We start from the raw sequence: 17,312 nt of genomic DNA, 5'->3' as shown, positions 1-17,312 counted from the left end.
ACCGCAACACCGAAAAGCCGATTCCCTGAGCGACCTTTTTAGACGCCGCCAAAGCAAGATCTGCCGCCGTGCGCAGTTTCCTGAGCAACTCGGGGTCCAGGCTTCCCTCATCCAGGGACCCTAGGAGTCGCGTCTGGCATCCTCGACGGGAGGCAATCGAGCGTATCCCCAATTTCTCTGCCCCTTCCAATGTAGTCAATAGCTGGGTACCTTGTGCATGGGCTCGGGCTGAGTAAGGGGCGCGCCATGATCTGGTGAGCTCCTCGTGGACCTCCGAGGAGAAAAAGGGGGCGGGTCTCCGCGTGGCTTCAGCTTGACTGCCCGCGCCAAGGAAGGAACCATCCATCCATCTTTTCGACGGGCTCTGCCACGTGAGGATGGCGTGGGCGTTGGGGGCGACGTCAGCGCCTCGACAGAATCCACGGATGGAGCTCTCTGCCGTCTCCCGGTCCGTGGCTCGACAGCGGCAGACTGGGGAGAGGCAGGAGACACAAGGTCGTCGTTACGTGTAACGGCCAGCCTTGCACGAAGAATCTTGATGGGAAGCTCCTCACAGGCGGGACATCTCGATCCCCCGAGTGCCGTCTCCGCGTGGGCCCGATCCAGGCACAGCACACAAAGTTTGTGTGTGTCCGGGAATTCCGAGAAGTGCGGACCAGTATCGATTCAAATACACTTTGAAATAACACTTGTACTTTTGTTAGTGTTTTTATATGTATTACTATGTACCACTGTCAGAAATTAACTTGCCCATAAGGGGAAATATTTGCCCCCTCAAACTGATTTTCAGGAGTTTTTTCCCCTAAGATTTTTTTTCCAACCTTACCCTCATCCTCTCCTTGAAAAACAAATTATTCAAAGGTATAATTAAGGTGTAATAATTCAGTCTCTGAACATCTGGGTTTGATCCCAACCAAATATTATAAATCAAATTAAAAATCCATTTAGCTTAATCCATTCCTGGTCATTTCATCCTGTTTCAGTCTGAAGACGGTGACCATGTGTTCACTGCATAATTGCTATGCTTCAAACTTTATGCAAATGACTATGAATTTGTGAGGTTGGGCCGTTTGTATCACCATCAAGCACATTAAAGCATCTGTCGCCTGTTCCATTATGAACCATTACAATCTCATTGTGCTCAAGTGCCACTTTGTGGTTTCTTTTTGAAACATTATATTACATAATTCATAAGCTGCTGTGCTTGAGGCTATTTTACCTTAAAAAAGATTTGAGTAAATAGACTTCAAATCATATTGTCATTATGATACTCTGATGATTTGAATGGTTTGTAAACACCTGCTGTGATTCAAGGTGGCAAATTAAGCATTAAGCATCTGTTAAGGGTGACTAAATGAATTAAAGCGCAACATCCCTCACATTAAGCCTCCAAAATGAAAATTGTGACCATTTTCACAGCTGCAGTTTTACCAGTGGACACTGACTCATCTCATCTCTTACATGTTGCTGCGAGTTATAGTGACCTGAGCTGTTGTCACAAATATACAAGGAATATGCAGCAAAATAATGTCCTTGTTACAAATATATATATATATATATATATGTATATATATGTGTGTGTGGGTGTGGGTGTGGGTGTGTGGGTGTGTGGGTGTGGGTGTGGGTGTGGGTGTGTGGGTGTGGGTGTGGGTGAGGGTGTGGGTGGGGGTGGGGGTGTGGGTGTGGGTGTGGGTGTGTGTGTGTGTACTGTATGTATGTGTTGCCAGCTATTTTGAAAATAATGGCTGTATATTGAGTTATTTTCAGAGGACAGTAAATATATACTTCTATAAAAGCAGCACATTGACCACTCTAAAATATATCCAAGTTTAATTTCTATAGTATTGTCCCTTGAGTCGAGTCAAGTCATCTTCAGTTATATGGTGCTTTTAACAATATAGATGGTTTCAAAGCAGCTTTACAGTGATAATAGGAAATTAAAGTAACAGAGATTGGCTCTACAGCAGCTCTAGAATAAAGTTATTGTCTAGCTAAAGTTAGTTTTGATTGATTCACTTCTGTCGCAACGATCATTAGTTATTAACTTAGAGGCCGCTAACACAACACCGTTCTAACAGAAAACCACATTTGCACAAAACAGTGCCTGGTGGCTCGAGAACGCAAACCATCAAATAGGTTCCAAATTACAAACCTTGAAAAATTTATAATACAGAATTTTGTATCTTTTCCGCACAGCCACGTGAACCGGGTTATCCTGACAATGTTTTATCTGTACAGAGGTAAAGGGAAGGGAAGGAGGCCTTCACAGTGGAGAGACTAGTTGACACTTCAGGCCTGCGTTGTCGTTGTGTCCTTCATCAGATCCGGATATGGCCTGGATCCGGCGGACTGCAGTAAACCTCGGGATAAACAGAGAGACTAATATTAGTGTAGACAACATCCTTCTTATGATGTAACAAGTACATCAGGATTAATGGGAGGTGTTCCCGGTTCCGGCTGACCTAATCTATGCAGCCTAACATTGAATTATAGAAGTCTATTATGTGTTTTGTGTATGCTAGGTCAAAGAGATGTGTTTTTAGTCTAAATTTGAACTGACTGAGTGTGTCTGCTTCCAAGACAATGTTAGGAAGACTGTTCCAAAGTTTTGGTGCTAAATAGGAAAAGGATATACCGCCAGCAGTTGATTTAGATATTCTAGGTATTATCAACTGGCCGCCATTTTGAGATTGCAATAGACGTGAAGGACTATAATGCGTTAAGAGCTCACTCAAGTACTGGGGAGCTAAACCATTTAGTGCTTTGTACATAATCAGCAAATTTTAAAATTTATACGATGTTTAATAGGGAGCCAATGCAGTGTTGACAGAACCGGGATAATATGGTCATACTTCCTGGTTCTGGTAAGAACTCAAACTACAGCTGGTCTAAAACACAGCAACTAGTTTATTAAGCATGCATTGCAACCACCCATAATAGCATTACAATAATCTAGCCTTGATGTCATGAACGCATGAACTAACTGTTCCGCATTTGTCATTGAGAGCATATGACGTAATTTAGATATATTTTTAAGATGGAAAAATGCGGTTTTACAGATACTAGACACGTGACTTTCAAATGAAAGATTGGTATCAAAGAGCACACCCAGGTTCCTAACTGACGACGAAGACTTAACAGAGCAGCCATCAAGTGTTAGACAGTGACAGAAATATAGAGCTGAGTATCGTCAGCATGACAGTGAAAACTAATGCCATGCTTCCTAATGATATCTCCTAATGGTAGCATGTACAGAGTGAACAGCAACAGTCCTAGTACTGAGCCTTGTAGTACGCCATACTGAACTTTTGATCGATAAGACATCTCTTCATTTACTGCTACAAACTGATAACGGTCAGATAAGTGTGATTTAAACCATGCTAATGCAATTCCACTAATGCCAACATAATTTTCGAGTTTATTTAAAAGAATGTTGTGGTCAATAGTGTCAAATTCAGCACTAAGATCGAGTAACGCTAATAGAGGGATACAACCACGATTGGATGATAAGAGTATATCATTGTGACTGATGAGAGCTGTCTCAGTACTATGGTATGGTCTAAATCCTGACTGAAAATCCTTGCAGATACCATTTCTTTCTAAAAAGGAACATAGTTTCGAGGATACTGCCTTTTGTAGTATCTTTGACAGAAAAGGTAGATTCGAGATCGGCCTGTAATTGACTAATACTGTAGGAACAAGTTGCGTTTTTTTAACAAGCGGTATAAACATAGGCAGCATAAAAGTTTTTGGTATGTATCCTAATGACAGAGATGAATTAATGATATTAAGAAGAGGATCTATGACCTCTGGAAGCATCTCTTTCAGTAGTTTAGTCTGTGTAGGGTCTAACGTACATGTTGTCGATTTAGATGATTTAACGAGTTCAGAAAATTCTTCCTCTCCTAAAGCAATGAACGAATCCAATTTTTTGCTCGGGGAGATTACACTGCACTGTCTGATGCGATACTGTAGTAGACGGTTGCATAGTTGTAAATTTGTCCCTGATATTATCAATCTTGTAAGTAAAGAAGTTCATAAAGTCATTACTGCTGTGCTGCTTGGAAACGTCTGGGGTTGAAGCTTTATTTTTTCGGTAATTTAGCCACCGTTTCAAATAAATACCTAGTAGGTATTTAGTAGGTCCTGAAAGAGTCTTTATGTGACCTCAGTGACGTGAGACAGCTAGCAGATGGTCGGTTTAGCCAGTCTGTCTGCTTCCTGACCTGAGCCCCAGATTGTCATGTGTAGTATATTGTCATATTTTAGTATATTGTTTGTCATATTGCCCAGATTGTCATATTTTAGTATATCTTGACAAGATATACTAAAATGTTTGCTAAAATGTGAGGGGTGTACTCGTTTTTGTGAGATAATTTGTGTGTGTGGTGTGTGTATATGTGTATATGTGTATATATATATATATATATATATATATATATATATATGCTTCTGTCTTTTTTTATGTTCTGTTTAGCTTTAATTTAGTTTTATTACAATTTCAGTTTTAGTCATTTTAAAACTTCAATCTAAACGATTTCTGTTATCAATAAAGTTTCAAAACTTTATTTCAAGAAAAAAAATAGTTTTAGTAGTTTTTAGTAGTTTTAGTCTTGACAATATCGACACTCATTAGCATGATGATACTGTGTATTTCAATGCTTATGATCAGACCCATTCAGGTTATTGAGGTCCATATAAAGTGCTTCCTTATTTATTTTTGTTAAACTAATTTTGAACGCAATACTAATTTTAGGCCTTGATATAGTGGTAAATGTAGAGGTGTACTAAACTTTCTTATCTACTCAGTGTCTGTGTCCAATTTTGTTGAAGAAAAAAACACTTTACATGGGGTGTTCTTACTTTTCACAGCGTTGCACAGTATGTACTGCTGAGCACTTTCAACATGATGTTGAGCATTATGCAATCTGTCAAAACTTTCTCTTCACCTGTGTCCCCAGGGCCAGCCTGTTAATTGTGAAAACATCTTCGTAGCGGTGAAAACTTGTAAGAAGTTCCATTCTGATAGAGGTGAGTGGTACGTTCTTTATAATCCGTGCTCTTAACACACACGTCGCTGCCTCCCTCTCAAGGGTCCCACATGTTCTTCACAAGAGCACTTAATAAGTAGTTGTAGTAATATCATGTGTCTGAGGTCGTGCGAAAATTTGCACATGGCAACATGAATACTGCCCGTCCTCGCTTCACACCACTGTTATCACTGATGATACAGTCCGTCGTTTTCTTTCGCTTTAACAGTTCAGCGATCGTCACTGTTTGACCTCCGAAGCAACTTGGTATTGAGAGATTTTTGGCTGAGTGCCCCGGTGGGCATCACTCCAGTCTTCTCTCCACTATTAGAGCCCTTCATGGCAACTCAGGGCAGTTGCTAAGTACCAGGCATTAATTCAAACTTAAAGAGACAGATAAAGTGTTGCAGTTTGAATTCAGAGAACCATCTGACACATCAGTTGTATCTAATTGCTCTGATTATCATAATTACATCTTGCAAGTCACTTTGAAGAGTCTTAAAGATGGCATTTGGAAGAACATGTCACAAGTCTGTTGTAAATGAAGCATTAATATTACAGTTGGAATAGCTTGTTACAAATGTGTGGCTCTCTTACCTGCAGAACATAGATAATTCATTTATGAAGTACTTGAACCATGATCACATATTTTCAATTAAAAATGGCGAAATTTCGTAAAAAGTTGAGTAGTTTGCCCGTGATATCTAGTTATCACTAGATAGTCTATTACTGTCGGTCGCTGAACATTTCTGGCGTAAAAGAGTTGTCTACTTGCATCTACTTACATCTTTCCACGAACTCTCGTTGCGTTGTGACAGTGACAGTAGGACCCGCTTTCTTTGATTTGATTGGCCATCTCGATCATTTTGAAATTGACGAGCGCTGTAAGACCACTGAGATAGACTGCTAAAAAATTAATTAGCCTAAACATTTTACTTTTTGTCATCCTAAAAAAAACAGCCTTACTCATTCTATACACTAAAAGTATAAGATAAGACAAATAAAATGAGAAAATATGAGTTATATTATTTTTACAAAATGTATTCATTGTTTAGACAAAATTACATTGGCTCTGGTCTGGGAGGGGCAATGCCACCACCACCTACCGACCCCCCCACCCTCCTCCACCACCAAACCAAACACCGCCAATGCTGCAGAATGTTGTGATTCTAATACAGATGCTGATGGTTGAGACATAATGACATTATAATGGATTGTGTTTGCATCATGTGTTATGTTTCATTTGGGTAAAATTTATACCCCAATATTAAAAAGTTATATCCAAAATCTTTAATATTACATGTTGATCACTGTCAGCTCTAGGAGATAAAGCAGTGGTCTGAGGATTGTGGGAGTTATCTCTTATGTGTTGAAGTACTGATTGATTCCCTATTCCCACACAACAGTTCCTGTGGTGAAGAAAACATGGGGTGAACAAGCCTCACTGCTGGAGTATTACAGCGATTACGCAGATCCCTCTATACCGACCATCAATCTGGGAGTGCCAAACACAGAAAGGGGTGAGTCCTCAAATCTGTTCTTATACTTCGTATATTCGTGACGTGAGATCAGTGTCTAGGTCTATTATTAGAAATAATTCTATTTCCTTTCGGTGTTTCAATCTTGGGTACTGCACTCATAGTCAAGCTGTCACTGGCACTTTCCAAATTTGGGTGCAAAATTGGGTATAAATTCACCACTAAAAGGTTTGGTGTGGGAAATGTTTTTGGCAGAAGTCTCCTATGCTGACCAAGGCTGCATTTATTTGAACAAATATACATTCAAAAGTAATATTTTGAACTATTATTAAAATTTAAAATACCTGTTTTCTATTTTAATATATTTTAAAAAGTAATGTATTCCTGTGACGGTAAAGCTGAATTTTCAGCATCATTACTCCAGTCTTCAGTGTCACATTATCCTTCAGAAATCATTCTAATATGCTGATATGCTGCTCGAGAAATATTTCTATATTGAAAACAGTTAGGCTGCTTAATATTTTTGTTGATACCGTGAGACGTCATGATTTTTTAAAGTAAAGAATGTTCAAAGGAACCGCATTTATTTAAACTTGAAATATTGTATAACATTATAAATGTGATTAATTTAATGAATCCTTTTAAAGCATCAATTTCTTTCAAAATTCTTTCAAATCGTACTGACCCCAAATGTTTGAGCAGTATGTTAAATAGTGATATAATTTTTTTACTAAAAAAAATTATAATAATAACAACCAGAATAGCTAACAGGGTTTTAACCTTGCGATGCGACTCATCACAATTTTAAATGCAATTTAGAGTCACAATTTTAAATACAATACTTTTATGTATTTTTATTTATATTAATATTTTAATAGCATGTAATACATGCAGAAGGCCATTAAAATGACTAAGATAGCTTGTACTACAAAAAAATGTAATATCAATTTAATAATTATGTAAAAAATGGTACTGTACTGTTATGATTTTAATTGTTGAGAAGGCCAATACCTTTGACATGTATAGAAAAAAGTTTAGCACTCAGACTGAATCCAGTATTGTATTGAATTTTTGGGACTCTGATTCTAAGGACAGGTTGAATAGAGGTGTAATATGGATGTGAATGCATAAGTCTTCTAATCTGGAGGCTAATGTTTGTTGTAAACCTCAGATGTTGTGACACTAGCTGGAATGATTAAAAATGTCTGATCAGATTCTTTTCTGGGAAAATCTGATATCAGAAATGTTCGGCTGTTTTTGGATGATTGCATAATGCCCTAGTTAATGTAAGAAGCGGTTAGGAAATGCTGTGTGCTCTAGGGTCAATTTCTCTATCAATCTCTTTCCAGCGCTACCAACTCACAAGCTGATAAGCTGCACTTCCACGGCAGTCTGTCACTGGTGACCTCTGCGAATGTGATCATAATGCTGAAGTGAACTTGTTGTTTATCTTCTGATTAGAACAGGAAATCCAATGAGAGCCACAAGTTTTTTTTTCTAACATTCAAACTTTATTTTGAAGTACCTCCGATGGGTCAATCTTTCGTTTGATTCCCTCCTCCCTTTTGTTTGATGTTCTAAAATGCTTTTGTCACATTCTGTTCCTCTGTCCTATTTGTTTATTCATAATATCATTAATTTGACATAGGCCTAATGTCTGTGACTAAAAACCCTCTTCAATAGATTAAATTAATTCGCTCTCTTAATCTCAATTGATGTCAAAGCCAAAACAAATGCGGATTCTTGCGTTTATCACTGGCAGATAGTGACGAAAGTGAGGCTGTATATTACTGTGTTTAAAATTAAGAGGGATGAAAAAGTCACTACTGTCACTACAGTATATCTAACTATCGATCCATATGTACATATATATATATATATATAAAAATATATCTGTATTTATGCAGCTCTAGAAAAAATTAAGAAAACAATCCAAAATTAGCAGTTTCTCTTGATTTATTATTTATCTGTTTGAGTAAAATTACGATTTTTTATTTATTCTACAAACTACTGACAACATTTCTTCCAAATTTCAAATAAAGATATAGTCAATTAGAGCAGTTATTTGCAGAAAATGACAACTGGTCAAAATAACGGAAAAAAAAGATGCTATGTTTTCAGACCTCAAATAATCCAAAGAAAACAAGTTTATATTCATTTTTAAATTAAAATGATTTAAATCATTGTGGTTCTCCAGTAAGGCTACAATCTGGCATATACCTCTTTGAGAAGGATGCGTGACTCAAGTCACATACAAGATTGTTCTGAAAAAAATAATTGCTTCCTTCCCCAACTCGAAGGATTGGTTTTTCGTGCAGGACAATGCTCAAATTTACACAGCCAGGCCAGTCAAGGTGTTCAGTCCAGTTCCTGTCATTCCAGTTCAAATCCAGCTCAACTTCCAAATCTAAGGGTATGGCCAATTTAATCCAAATTCACACTTATGAAATGAAAGGGAGCAACTTCTGAATTTTGCACAACTCTGATTGACATGTTCCTGTCTAATTCTTTTTCCTAGAATTTGTGCCATTTTTCAAACATATATACACTGTCACTCTTGTTCCCATCATTGTTGTCTTGAGGGTGGATTTAACTGGTGGCTGCGAGCCATCCGATGGCCGGCACATTACAGGGGCCTCTGATATTTGTTGTGAAGGGGGTCCTGTTCTCCCTGTGCAGTCTGACAGCAGTTCATCCTGTTCTGCTCTCTTCCCTTAGCCTTCATTGTCGCTGCCACATTCGTGCTTTTCTCGCATTATTGTCACCAGTGCAGTTTCTTCGGGGTCTTTCCTCTTACGGTGCACATTCTCTATTCAATATCAATATCTGATTCTTGGCTTAGGAAAACATTTCCAGCTGATATCACATCATGTCTGCAGTCCTCATCCAAAGGGTACATAACGGAGACATAGGGTTCCGTTCTCATTGCATTTCCCATTCAGTCTGTGGATGGACAGAGTGCATTAATTTGCAGGTTTTTTTTTTGACAGCTGAATGACAGCGTTGAGGTGAAAAGCTGAGTTGTAAAGCTGCCAGCAAAGTCAACTGACCTCTGGGTGTTGAAAAAAAACACAATGCACAGTATCTGGTGGAAGACATTGTTTAGAAGAAAAGATGTTTAGGAAGGTGCTCGCTGACATTTCTTGTTAGTTCCCAATGCAAATTATGTACTTTTATTTACTTTTAATACTTTTATTTCTGTCGCAGAATAAAAAATAAAAAAGATAATTCTAAGTATTTTATCTCACAATTCTTTGCAAGTTATAAACTAGGAATGGGAAGAAATAATGTCAGTATTGTGATATACAGTATAAACTCACAATGGTGGGGAAAAAAAAGTAAGAATTGTGAGAGAAAAAGTCAGAATTACCTTTTTAATTGCAAGATTAAATTATATCTGACTTTTTTTTTCTTACAATTCCAAGATAATATCACACAATTCTGAGGGGGAAAAATAATCAAGTTATAGACTCGGAATTGCGAGAAATAAAGTCAGAATTGCATGATAAAACTATAAATTCTGTCAATATTCCATCAATATAAAAACTCGCTATTCAGAGGAGAAAAGTCTGAATTGTGAGATATAAACTTGCAATTGCAAGAAACAAAGTCAAAATAGTGAGATTAAGTGTCACAATTTTATTTATTTACTTTTTGATTAAAACAAGATTCCATATTTATCTGTTTGCAGGTCACTGTGGGAAAACATTTGCCATCTTAAGAAGATTTTTGAGCAGTCACGTGCCCAAGACCGATTGGCTGTTGATTGTAGATGATGATACTCTTATAAGGTAAGGCTGTCTGTTTGTGTACATCCAGGCGACATATGCCTGTTGTCTGGGAAATTGCATGTTTTTACAAGGAATCAATTTACACGTTTAGTGGGTGGCATAATGTGTTTGGTTGTCACAGCTTGCCCAGACTGCAGGCCTTGCTGAGCTGCTATGACTCCAGAGAGCCAGTGTGTCTGGGAGAGCGCTATGGGTACGGACTGGGTCAGGGAGGATACAGTTACATCACTGGTGGTGGGGGGTGAGTGTCTGCTTTACGAGAAAAACAACCTTTTTGACATTATTTACTTAACATGGTGTCCTAACCAGATGTGAAAGCCATTAAGTGACCATGTGAATTTTATTGGACTCCTTCAAAAGAATAAATGAGAATAAATTAGTTATTATGAAATGTATTGGCCATGAATTTGAGATATTTTAATTGATTGATATCAAATACCAAATTTAGGGCCTTTTACATGGCACAGTTTTCAACTAAAAGCAGAAAACTGTTTATGCATTTTGGCCATTCATTTACATGACAGTGGAGTTTTGGGGAAAATGCAAACTTTTAAAAGTGGTTTTCCATCTACTTGTTAATTGCAAAAATGCAAATTTGTGAACACGGTGATGTCATGCGCATGTACTGTAAGTGTATTACGTGTTCATTCTATAGGCACGTAGTGACATCTACAACTACTGGTCTGACATGCATAATACAGCTTTTTTAGTCTTTTTCGCAGATCCGTGTTAACTGGGATTGTTTTGACAATGTTGTCTGTATGCGAAAAACGCAAAGGAAAATTTTTTCTTGTTGTCGTGTAAACGTACCGTTAGATAACTTTTGTCGTACCCTCATACACTTGTTGAACACTCACTTAAAGTTAATTTTCAAAGACACTAATGATTTAATAATAATGTTAAATAAAATCTGTAAATCAAAAATAAATCTATATTTTTTTTAATAATATTGTGATGCATAAATTAACTGATCTTGTGTGTGCGTGCATGCGTGCGCGTGTGCGTGTGTCTGGACAAAATATGATTTGAATATCGCCCATTTATTATATTTTGGCAGTAGCATTAAATAATTATTGGCTTAATGGAATTGCACACAAGTTAAATATCAATATTTAAAGTCTAAGACCACTAAAAAAAAACACAGAAATTACTAGGAACAGTGATTGCTACCTGAGGCAAAAACTCTTCATTAAATTGCCTAAAAAACACAAAAAAACAAGATGTAAACTGAAATGAAGTATATTTTCATAAATACATAATTGGGTGTAAATATAAACAGTTATCACTGCCATGACGACAGTCTAATCTTACAATTCATAGTCATGACGACAAAGTGCGCTAACCACAATTGGAAACTGAGCTCTATAATTTGGCCCCCACAGATAAATGCCCACATGATGTGCAATTTTTTAGCATATGTTGGAAGCAGTTCCATCAGAAATGAGCTTACCGTGAGTGACTCTGGGGTTAGTGCACATGCAAACACCTGGTATTCACAAACCAGTAACACTTTACAATAAGCTCTTATTTGTTAACATTAGTTAAAGGGTTAGTTCACCCAAAAATGAAAATGCTGTCAGTAATTACTCACCCTCATGTTGTTCCAACCCCATAAGACTTTCGTTCATCTTCGGAACACAAATGAAGATATTTTTGATGAAATCTGAGAGCTGTCTGACTCCATAGGCTTCTAGGTAATTTCACTAAACAGAAAAGTTAGTGAAGACATTGTTAAAATAGTCCAAGTGACTACAGTGGCTCAACCTTAAGTTTATCAAGCGACAAGAATACTCTTTGTGCTAAAAAAAAAAGTAAAATAACGAGTTTATTCAACTTCTCCCGCATGCGTCGTGGCGCTCTCGTGAACTCACTCAGAGGCCCGCACGGAAGGAAATGAATAGTTGAATAAAGTCTTTTTTTTGCGCACAAAAAGAATTCTTGATAAACTTAAGGTTTAGCCACTGTAGTCACTTGGACTATTTTAACAATGTCTTTACTAACTTTTCTGGGTTGGCAGATGTAGACTGTAGAAGTATTGTTCATTCTTTCTTAGTTTATGTTTACTAAAGTAGTTAACTAATGTTAACTATTTAAACCAAATCAATAGATCAACAAATGTTTTTTAAATGTCCTGCACTGAAGAAGTCACGTACTGTATAAAGTGCTGTTGTGTTGTGTATTGAACAGGATGGTGTTCAGTCGAGAGGCTGTGGTCCAGCTGTTGGCCAGCGGCTGTAAGTGTTACAGTAACGATGCTCCTGATGACATGGTTTTGGGCATGTGTCTCAATGCTCTACGAGTTCCTGTAACACACAGTCCACTGTTCCACCAGGTACACGCACACATTTTTACCTAATCTTATTCAATTCAATTCAAATTTATTTGTATAGCGCTTTTCACAATACACATTGTCTCAAAGCAGCTTTACAGAAAGTGTATTTCGGAAATGTACATAGAAAATACAGTCAGTTAATCATGTATTAATTTATGGCATAACATATCGCCGGCTTTGAGTCGTCTCTTCACAGGCGTCGAGTCGTCTCTTCACAGGCGTTGGGGCATCTGAAGTCTCCGTGAGAGGCTGGATACAAACTGGAGCTGACGAACGCTATTTACCTCGGGACTAGCGTCCCGAGATAACAGCAGAAAGACAGATGGGAAATAATTAGCATAGCTGATGTTCATAATGTTAATGCATTCGAACTGATTCAGCAGTAGTATTAAAGGTTAAGCATTAAGTGAATGCTTGGTTAAAGAGATGCGTCTTTAATCTAGTTTTAAACTGGGACAGCGAGTCTGAGTCTCGAACAATATCAGGAAGGCTATTCCAGAGTTTAGGAGCTAAATGTGAGAACGCCCTCCCTCCTTTAGTGGACTTCAATATCCTAGGAATGACCAGAAGCCTCGAATTTAGTGATCTTAAAGAGCGCAATGGATTGTATGGCGATAGAAGGTCTGTTAAATACACAGGAGCTAAACCATTTAGGGCTTTATAGGTCAGTAGGAATACTTTGTAATTGATACGTAACTTAATAGGTAACCAGTGTAGAGATGATAAAATAGGTGTTATATGGTCATATTTTCATGATCTAGTAAGAACTCTAGCGGCTGCATTTTGCACTAACTGTAGCTTGTTTATTGAGGATGCAGGACAACAAGCTAATAAAGCATTACAGTAATCTAGTCTCGAGGTCATCAATGCATGAACTAACTTTTCTGCATCAGAAACAGATAGCATGTTACGTAGCTTAGCAATGTTCCTAAGGTGGAAAAAGGCTGTTCTTGTAATATATGAAATATGATTTTCGAAAGTCAAGTTGCGGTCTAGTATAACACCCAGGTCTTTTACTGTAGTGGATAAAGTAACAGGACATCCTTCTAAATTAAAGTTGTATTGTAAGGGATTTTGTGGGTAGTTTTTTGGACCAATAAGTAATACCTCCGTTTTATCTGAATTTAATAGCAGGAAATTACACGTCATCCAGCATTTTATATCATTTAGACACTCTGTCAATTTAGATAAGTTAGTGTTTTCATCTGGTCGTGATGAGATATATAATTGAGTGTCATCAGCATAACAGTGGAAATTAATTCCATGTTTTCTTATAATATTACCAAGTGGCAGCATATATATTGAGAATAGCAGAGGGCCTAACACCGATCCTTGTGGCACTCCATAGTCTACTGACGTTATCTTTGATTTTTCCCCATTTAAACAGACAAAATGATAACGGTCTGATAAGTACGATCTAAACCAGCTTAATGCCTGTCCCTGAACACCAGTGTAGTTTTGTAGTCGATCCATTATTATAGGCTATTATATAATTTTATTATTTTATCAGCATTTTTTTCTCCAGAAGTAGATGTTTTTCCTACCCAAACAGTGTTGCCTAGCTATCAGAATTATTATTGCTAAAATAAATATTAGTACTTTCATTTATTTTATTTTGTTTATTTATCTATTTATTTTCAGATCTTCTCTGGATATTTTGTAACATTTTTGTCATCAAAAGTATAACTAGGTCATGACGTAATGACGCACCCTGTCCTATTGTCAGCACACAATGTTGTGCTGCCATGTTTTGTCCAGTTATCAAAAGGTACAAAAAGTGTGCGAGCAAGTGCACTGCAGAGCAAGTGCCTCAAATTGGTTTCCTGTCTGTCTTCATTTTTCAGTGCACTAGATGTCTAAGATTAGGGTTTTAAACCTCACCTGTGTGTGTACAATAATTTTGTGCAATTTTTGAACAAAACTAAATTTTCCAATTTAGGATTGGTAATAAAGGTAATGTCTGTATAATACTAGATAATGTCAAGCGCTGAGCTTTGCAGATGGAAAGAAAGTTGTCCAGGGTTATTTCTAAGCTCATCTTTCTCATTGTCCTGCAAGAAGTCAGCCCTGATATGCTCTGTATATTAAATGTTTCTCTTTCTAAGTAAATTAGGCTAGCAGAATGGTTATCACCAAAGGGTTTCAACTAGCAGTGCTATGGAACCAAAGTTTTACTGATAACTCAGTGGTTGCTTTAGACTTTAATTTTGATGGACAGGTCATATAATTCTGTCATAATCTATTATTACCCTTCATTTTAAATTTCATATTTTAATGATAATAAGCATTTTTTTTGATGAACTTACAGGATAGATTATGCATTTATTTATGAGAGACTGTGCATCACTTTTCATGTTCAACATTACATGAAGCAGATACAGTTGTAACACTAAAACATGACCTTTGTCTGAACAGGCAAATGTGAACAATGCAATATTACAAAATGCAATTAAAATATGAACAAAACACATAAATAATTAACTGAACTAAAGTTAGTCGACTATGCCTGTAGTGAAACCTTCCTCCTGGTCCGCATGGACTTTTGCTGCTTTCATATTCTAATGGAAATTTCCTACTTCCCACTTCTGAAATCGTGATTACGAGCTTGTCACATTCAAGTGCTTTGTTGTTGGAAAGAACAGGAATCATCGATGACGCCAGGTTTATTTCTGCCTATTTATTTACAATATAGACATTCACTGCTCTATCTAGATAGTTAGCTTGCTGACTATTCTGGAATTTAAGTCAAGTACAGGCTATTTTTGCTGTATATAAATCATAAGTTTCAAGTGATTATTAATGTATAAAAGTATGCACTACTTTAATGACAAGAAAGGTGAGTTAGCTGTTGTGAAAAAAACAAATTAAGAATAGCTGTCACAGCAGCAATCGTTCTCCTCTCCACCATGTTTAAAGTTTATGGCACGCCCAACTTGGAAACTCAGGTATCATATTAGTTTCCCAGTGGTAAATACGACTTGGGAGGGCGTTCTTGTCCAGTTTTCTAATTAGGATACTTGTATTTATGATAATTCCTGCAGCCAATGAAGGCAGCGTCAAACTGGGTGCTTGAGCTGGTAACAGCTAAACGTTTTTTTTTTTTTTTTTTTTATTTCATCGCATTTGCATCAGTCCCTCTTTTTCACCTCTTTTATTAACAACATCACAACTATTTGGCCGTTTGAAGAAACTTTTCAACTGCTGCTGTGATATTTTTGCAATTATATGTAATAGAAAAATCCCTTTCAGGCATTTCACTTGACGGCCATCTTTGAAATGCCTCTAGGCAAGCTTTACAATGTACATATTACCCTCGCTGTAATTTGTCAAAATAATAGACGCACTTCACTGCTAAAAAAAAAGTTCAGTCAGTGATGGAAAATATTCGATTAACATGACCACCGCTTTCACTACTCTTTTATAAGCCATTTGGGTTTAATCAAACATCATATGATATTTTTTTATAGGAAGATTTCACTTTAAATTTCACCAAATAATAGGAAGTTAGTAACAGTAGTAATTTCACTTGGTAACACTAATCATACTGGGCCTGTGTTTATTTTTGTATTCTGTCTCAGGCTCGTCCAGAAGATTACTCAAGGGAGTTCTTGGCCCACCAGACCCCCATTTCCTTCCACAAACACTGGAACATAGACCCTATTGTGGTGTTTAACAAGTGGTTGAAGAGCGGCAAACACACAGAAGGATTACAGAAAAGCACTAAAGAAGAATTATAGTGTTTTTGTGTGTGCGTGCGTGTGTATGTGCGTGTGAGTAGTAGTGAGAGTGTCTATGTCTGGTCTGATGTGTAAGACTTTAATTGTTCGCCCTTCATTGTTACATATGTTTTCAATTTTGTGAATCTTGCACGAACATGAATGGAAGGATGCCTTCTGATCTGTATGAATGTCCATAACAGTGTTTCCTTGGGAGTTGCATATGTCAGATGTCTGAAATATTAAGATTCCACAATTATCCCAACCTGTGCAATGTTATTTGTAGGTTTATTTTTAAACACCTTTGTTTTCTAAAATATTTGAATTATGTGTGAATTATAATATTGAAATTTATGATAAACTGTTGCCTTAAATTCATTTTTGCAGTGTCCTGATTTCAGTATTGAAATCAAAACCAACTGCCTCTCATAACTAATGAGACTGCATTGAAGCTGTTGTAGTGAGGTTACCTTTTTGGCCCGCACTGGTACACAGAACCAGAAAAAAAGAAATTATGAATTACTTAAAGGAACACTATTATCTAGAAGTTGTCAAAAGATGTTCCCATGGTAACGAGTATCTCAGTCATTCATTGGTTATTCACTGAGATAAAAACTTTACATTTAAGTGTCAAGTGTGGAATTTATATGCCTAATGATGAAACAGTTTTTCTGAACATCTGTTTGGTCAGACAGGTGGTTCAGTCTAAAATCAACTTTTAGCTATGCTCATTTGCTCAACTGTCAAATCTCAATGAAATCTTCAATAAAATGCTGGTTACAGTTTTGCTCCTGCAAAAAGCTTTGGGAGAAAATTCCTATCAAATTCCTTTTTTTTTTATAAACACTGATATACAATAACACAGTGTTCTAATCAGTGTCGCTACTAAATGTAAATTGAAACTAAGCTCAGGAGTGTTTTAATTAAAATGAATAATTCAGGTTTTTACATTTTATTTATGATGA

General features: G+C 37.0%; 1 protein-coding gene across 2 annotated transcripts in view; it reads left to right on the top strand.

Annotated features, from left to right (window-relative positions):
- Positions 1 to 17,147, top strand: part of b3glcta (beta 3-glucosyltransferase a) — a 92,334-nt gene extending 75,187 nt beyond the window's left edge. The window contains exons 10-15 of one of the 2 annotated variants that reach the window (XM_077208141.1): positions 4,962 to 5,031; positions 6,437 to 6,550; positions 10,200 to 10,299; positions 10,421 to 10,540; positions 12,487 to 12,631; positions 16,210 to 17,147. In XM_077208141.1, coding sequence (XP_077064256.1) covers positions 4,962 to 5,031; positions 6,437 to 6,550; positions 10,200 to 10,299; positions 10,421 to 10,540; positions 12,487 to 12,631; positions 16,210 to 16,368 — 708 coding nt within the window. In that variant the 3' untranslated portion in view covers positions 16,369 to 17,147. The remainder of the gene's footprint in view (positions 1 to 4,961; positions 5,032 to 6,436; positions 6,551 to 10,199; positions 10,300 to 10,420; positions 10,541 to 12,486; positions 12,632 to 16,209) is intronic. The other variant, XM_077208142.1, reaches the window with a different exon arrangement.
- The last annotated feature ends 165 nt before the right edge of the window (positions 17,148 to 17,312 follow it).

The sequence above is a fragment of the Siphateles boraxobius genome, unplaced genomic scaffold (genome assembly GCF_051911475.1).
Source record: "Siphateles boraxobius isolate OS27281-9 unplaced genomic scaffold, OSU_SipBor_1 6, whole genome shotgun sequence".
NCBI classification, from domain to species: Eukaryota; Metazoa; Chordata; class Actinopteri; order Cypriniformes; family Leuciscidae; genus Siphateles; species Siphateles boraxobius.
This window is presented reverse-complemented; position numbering and strand designations above follow the sequence as displayed.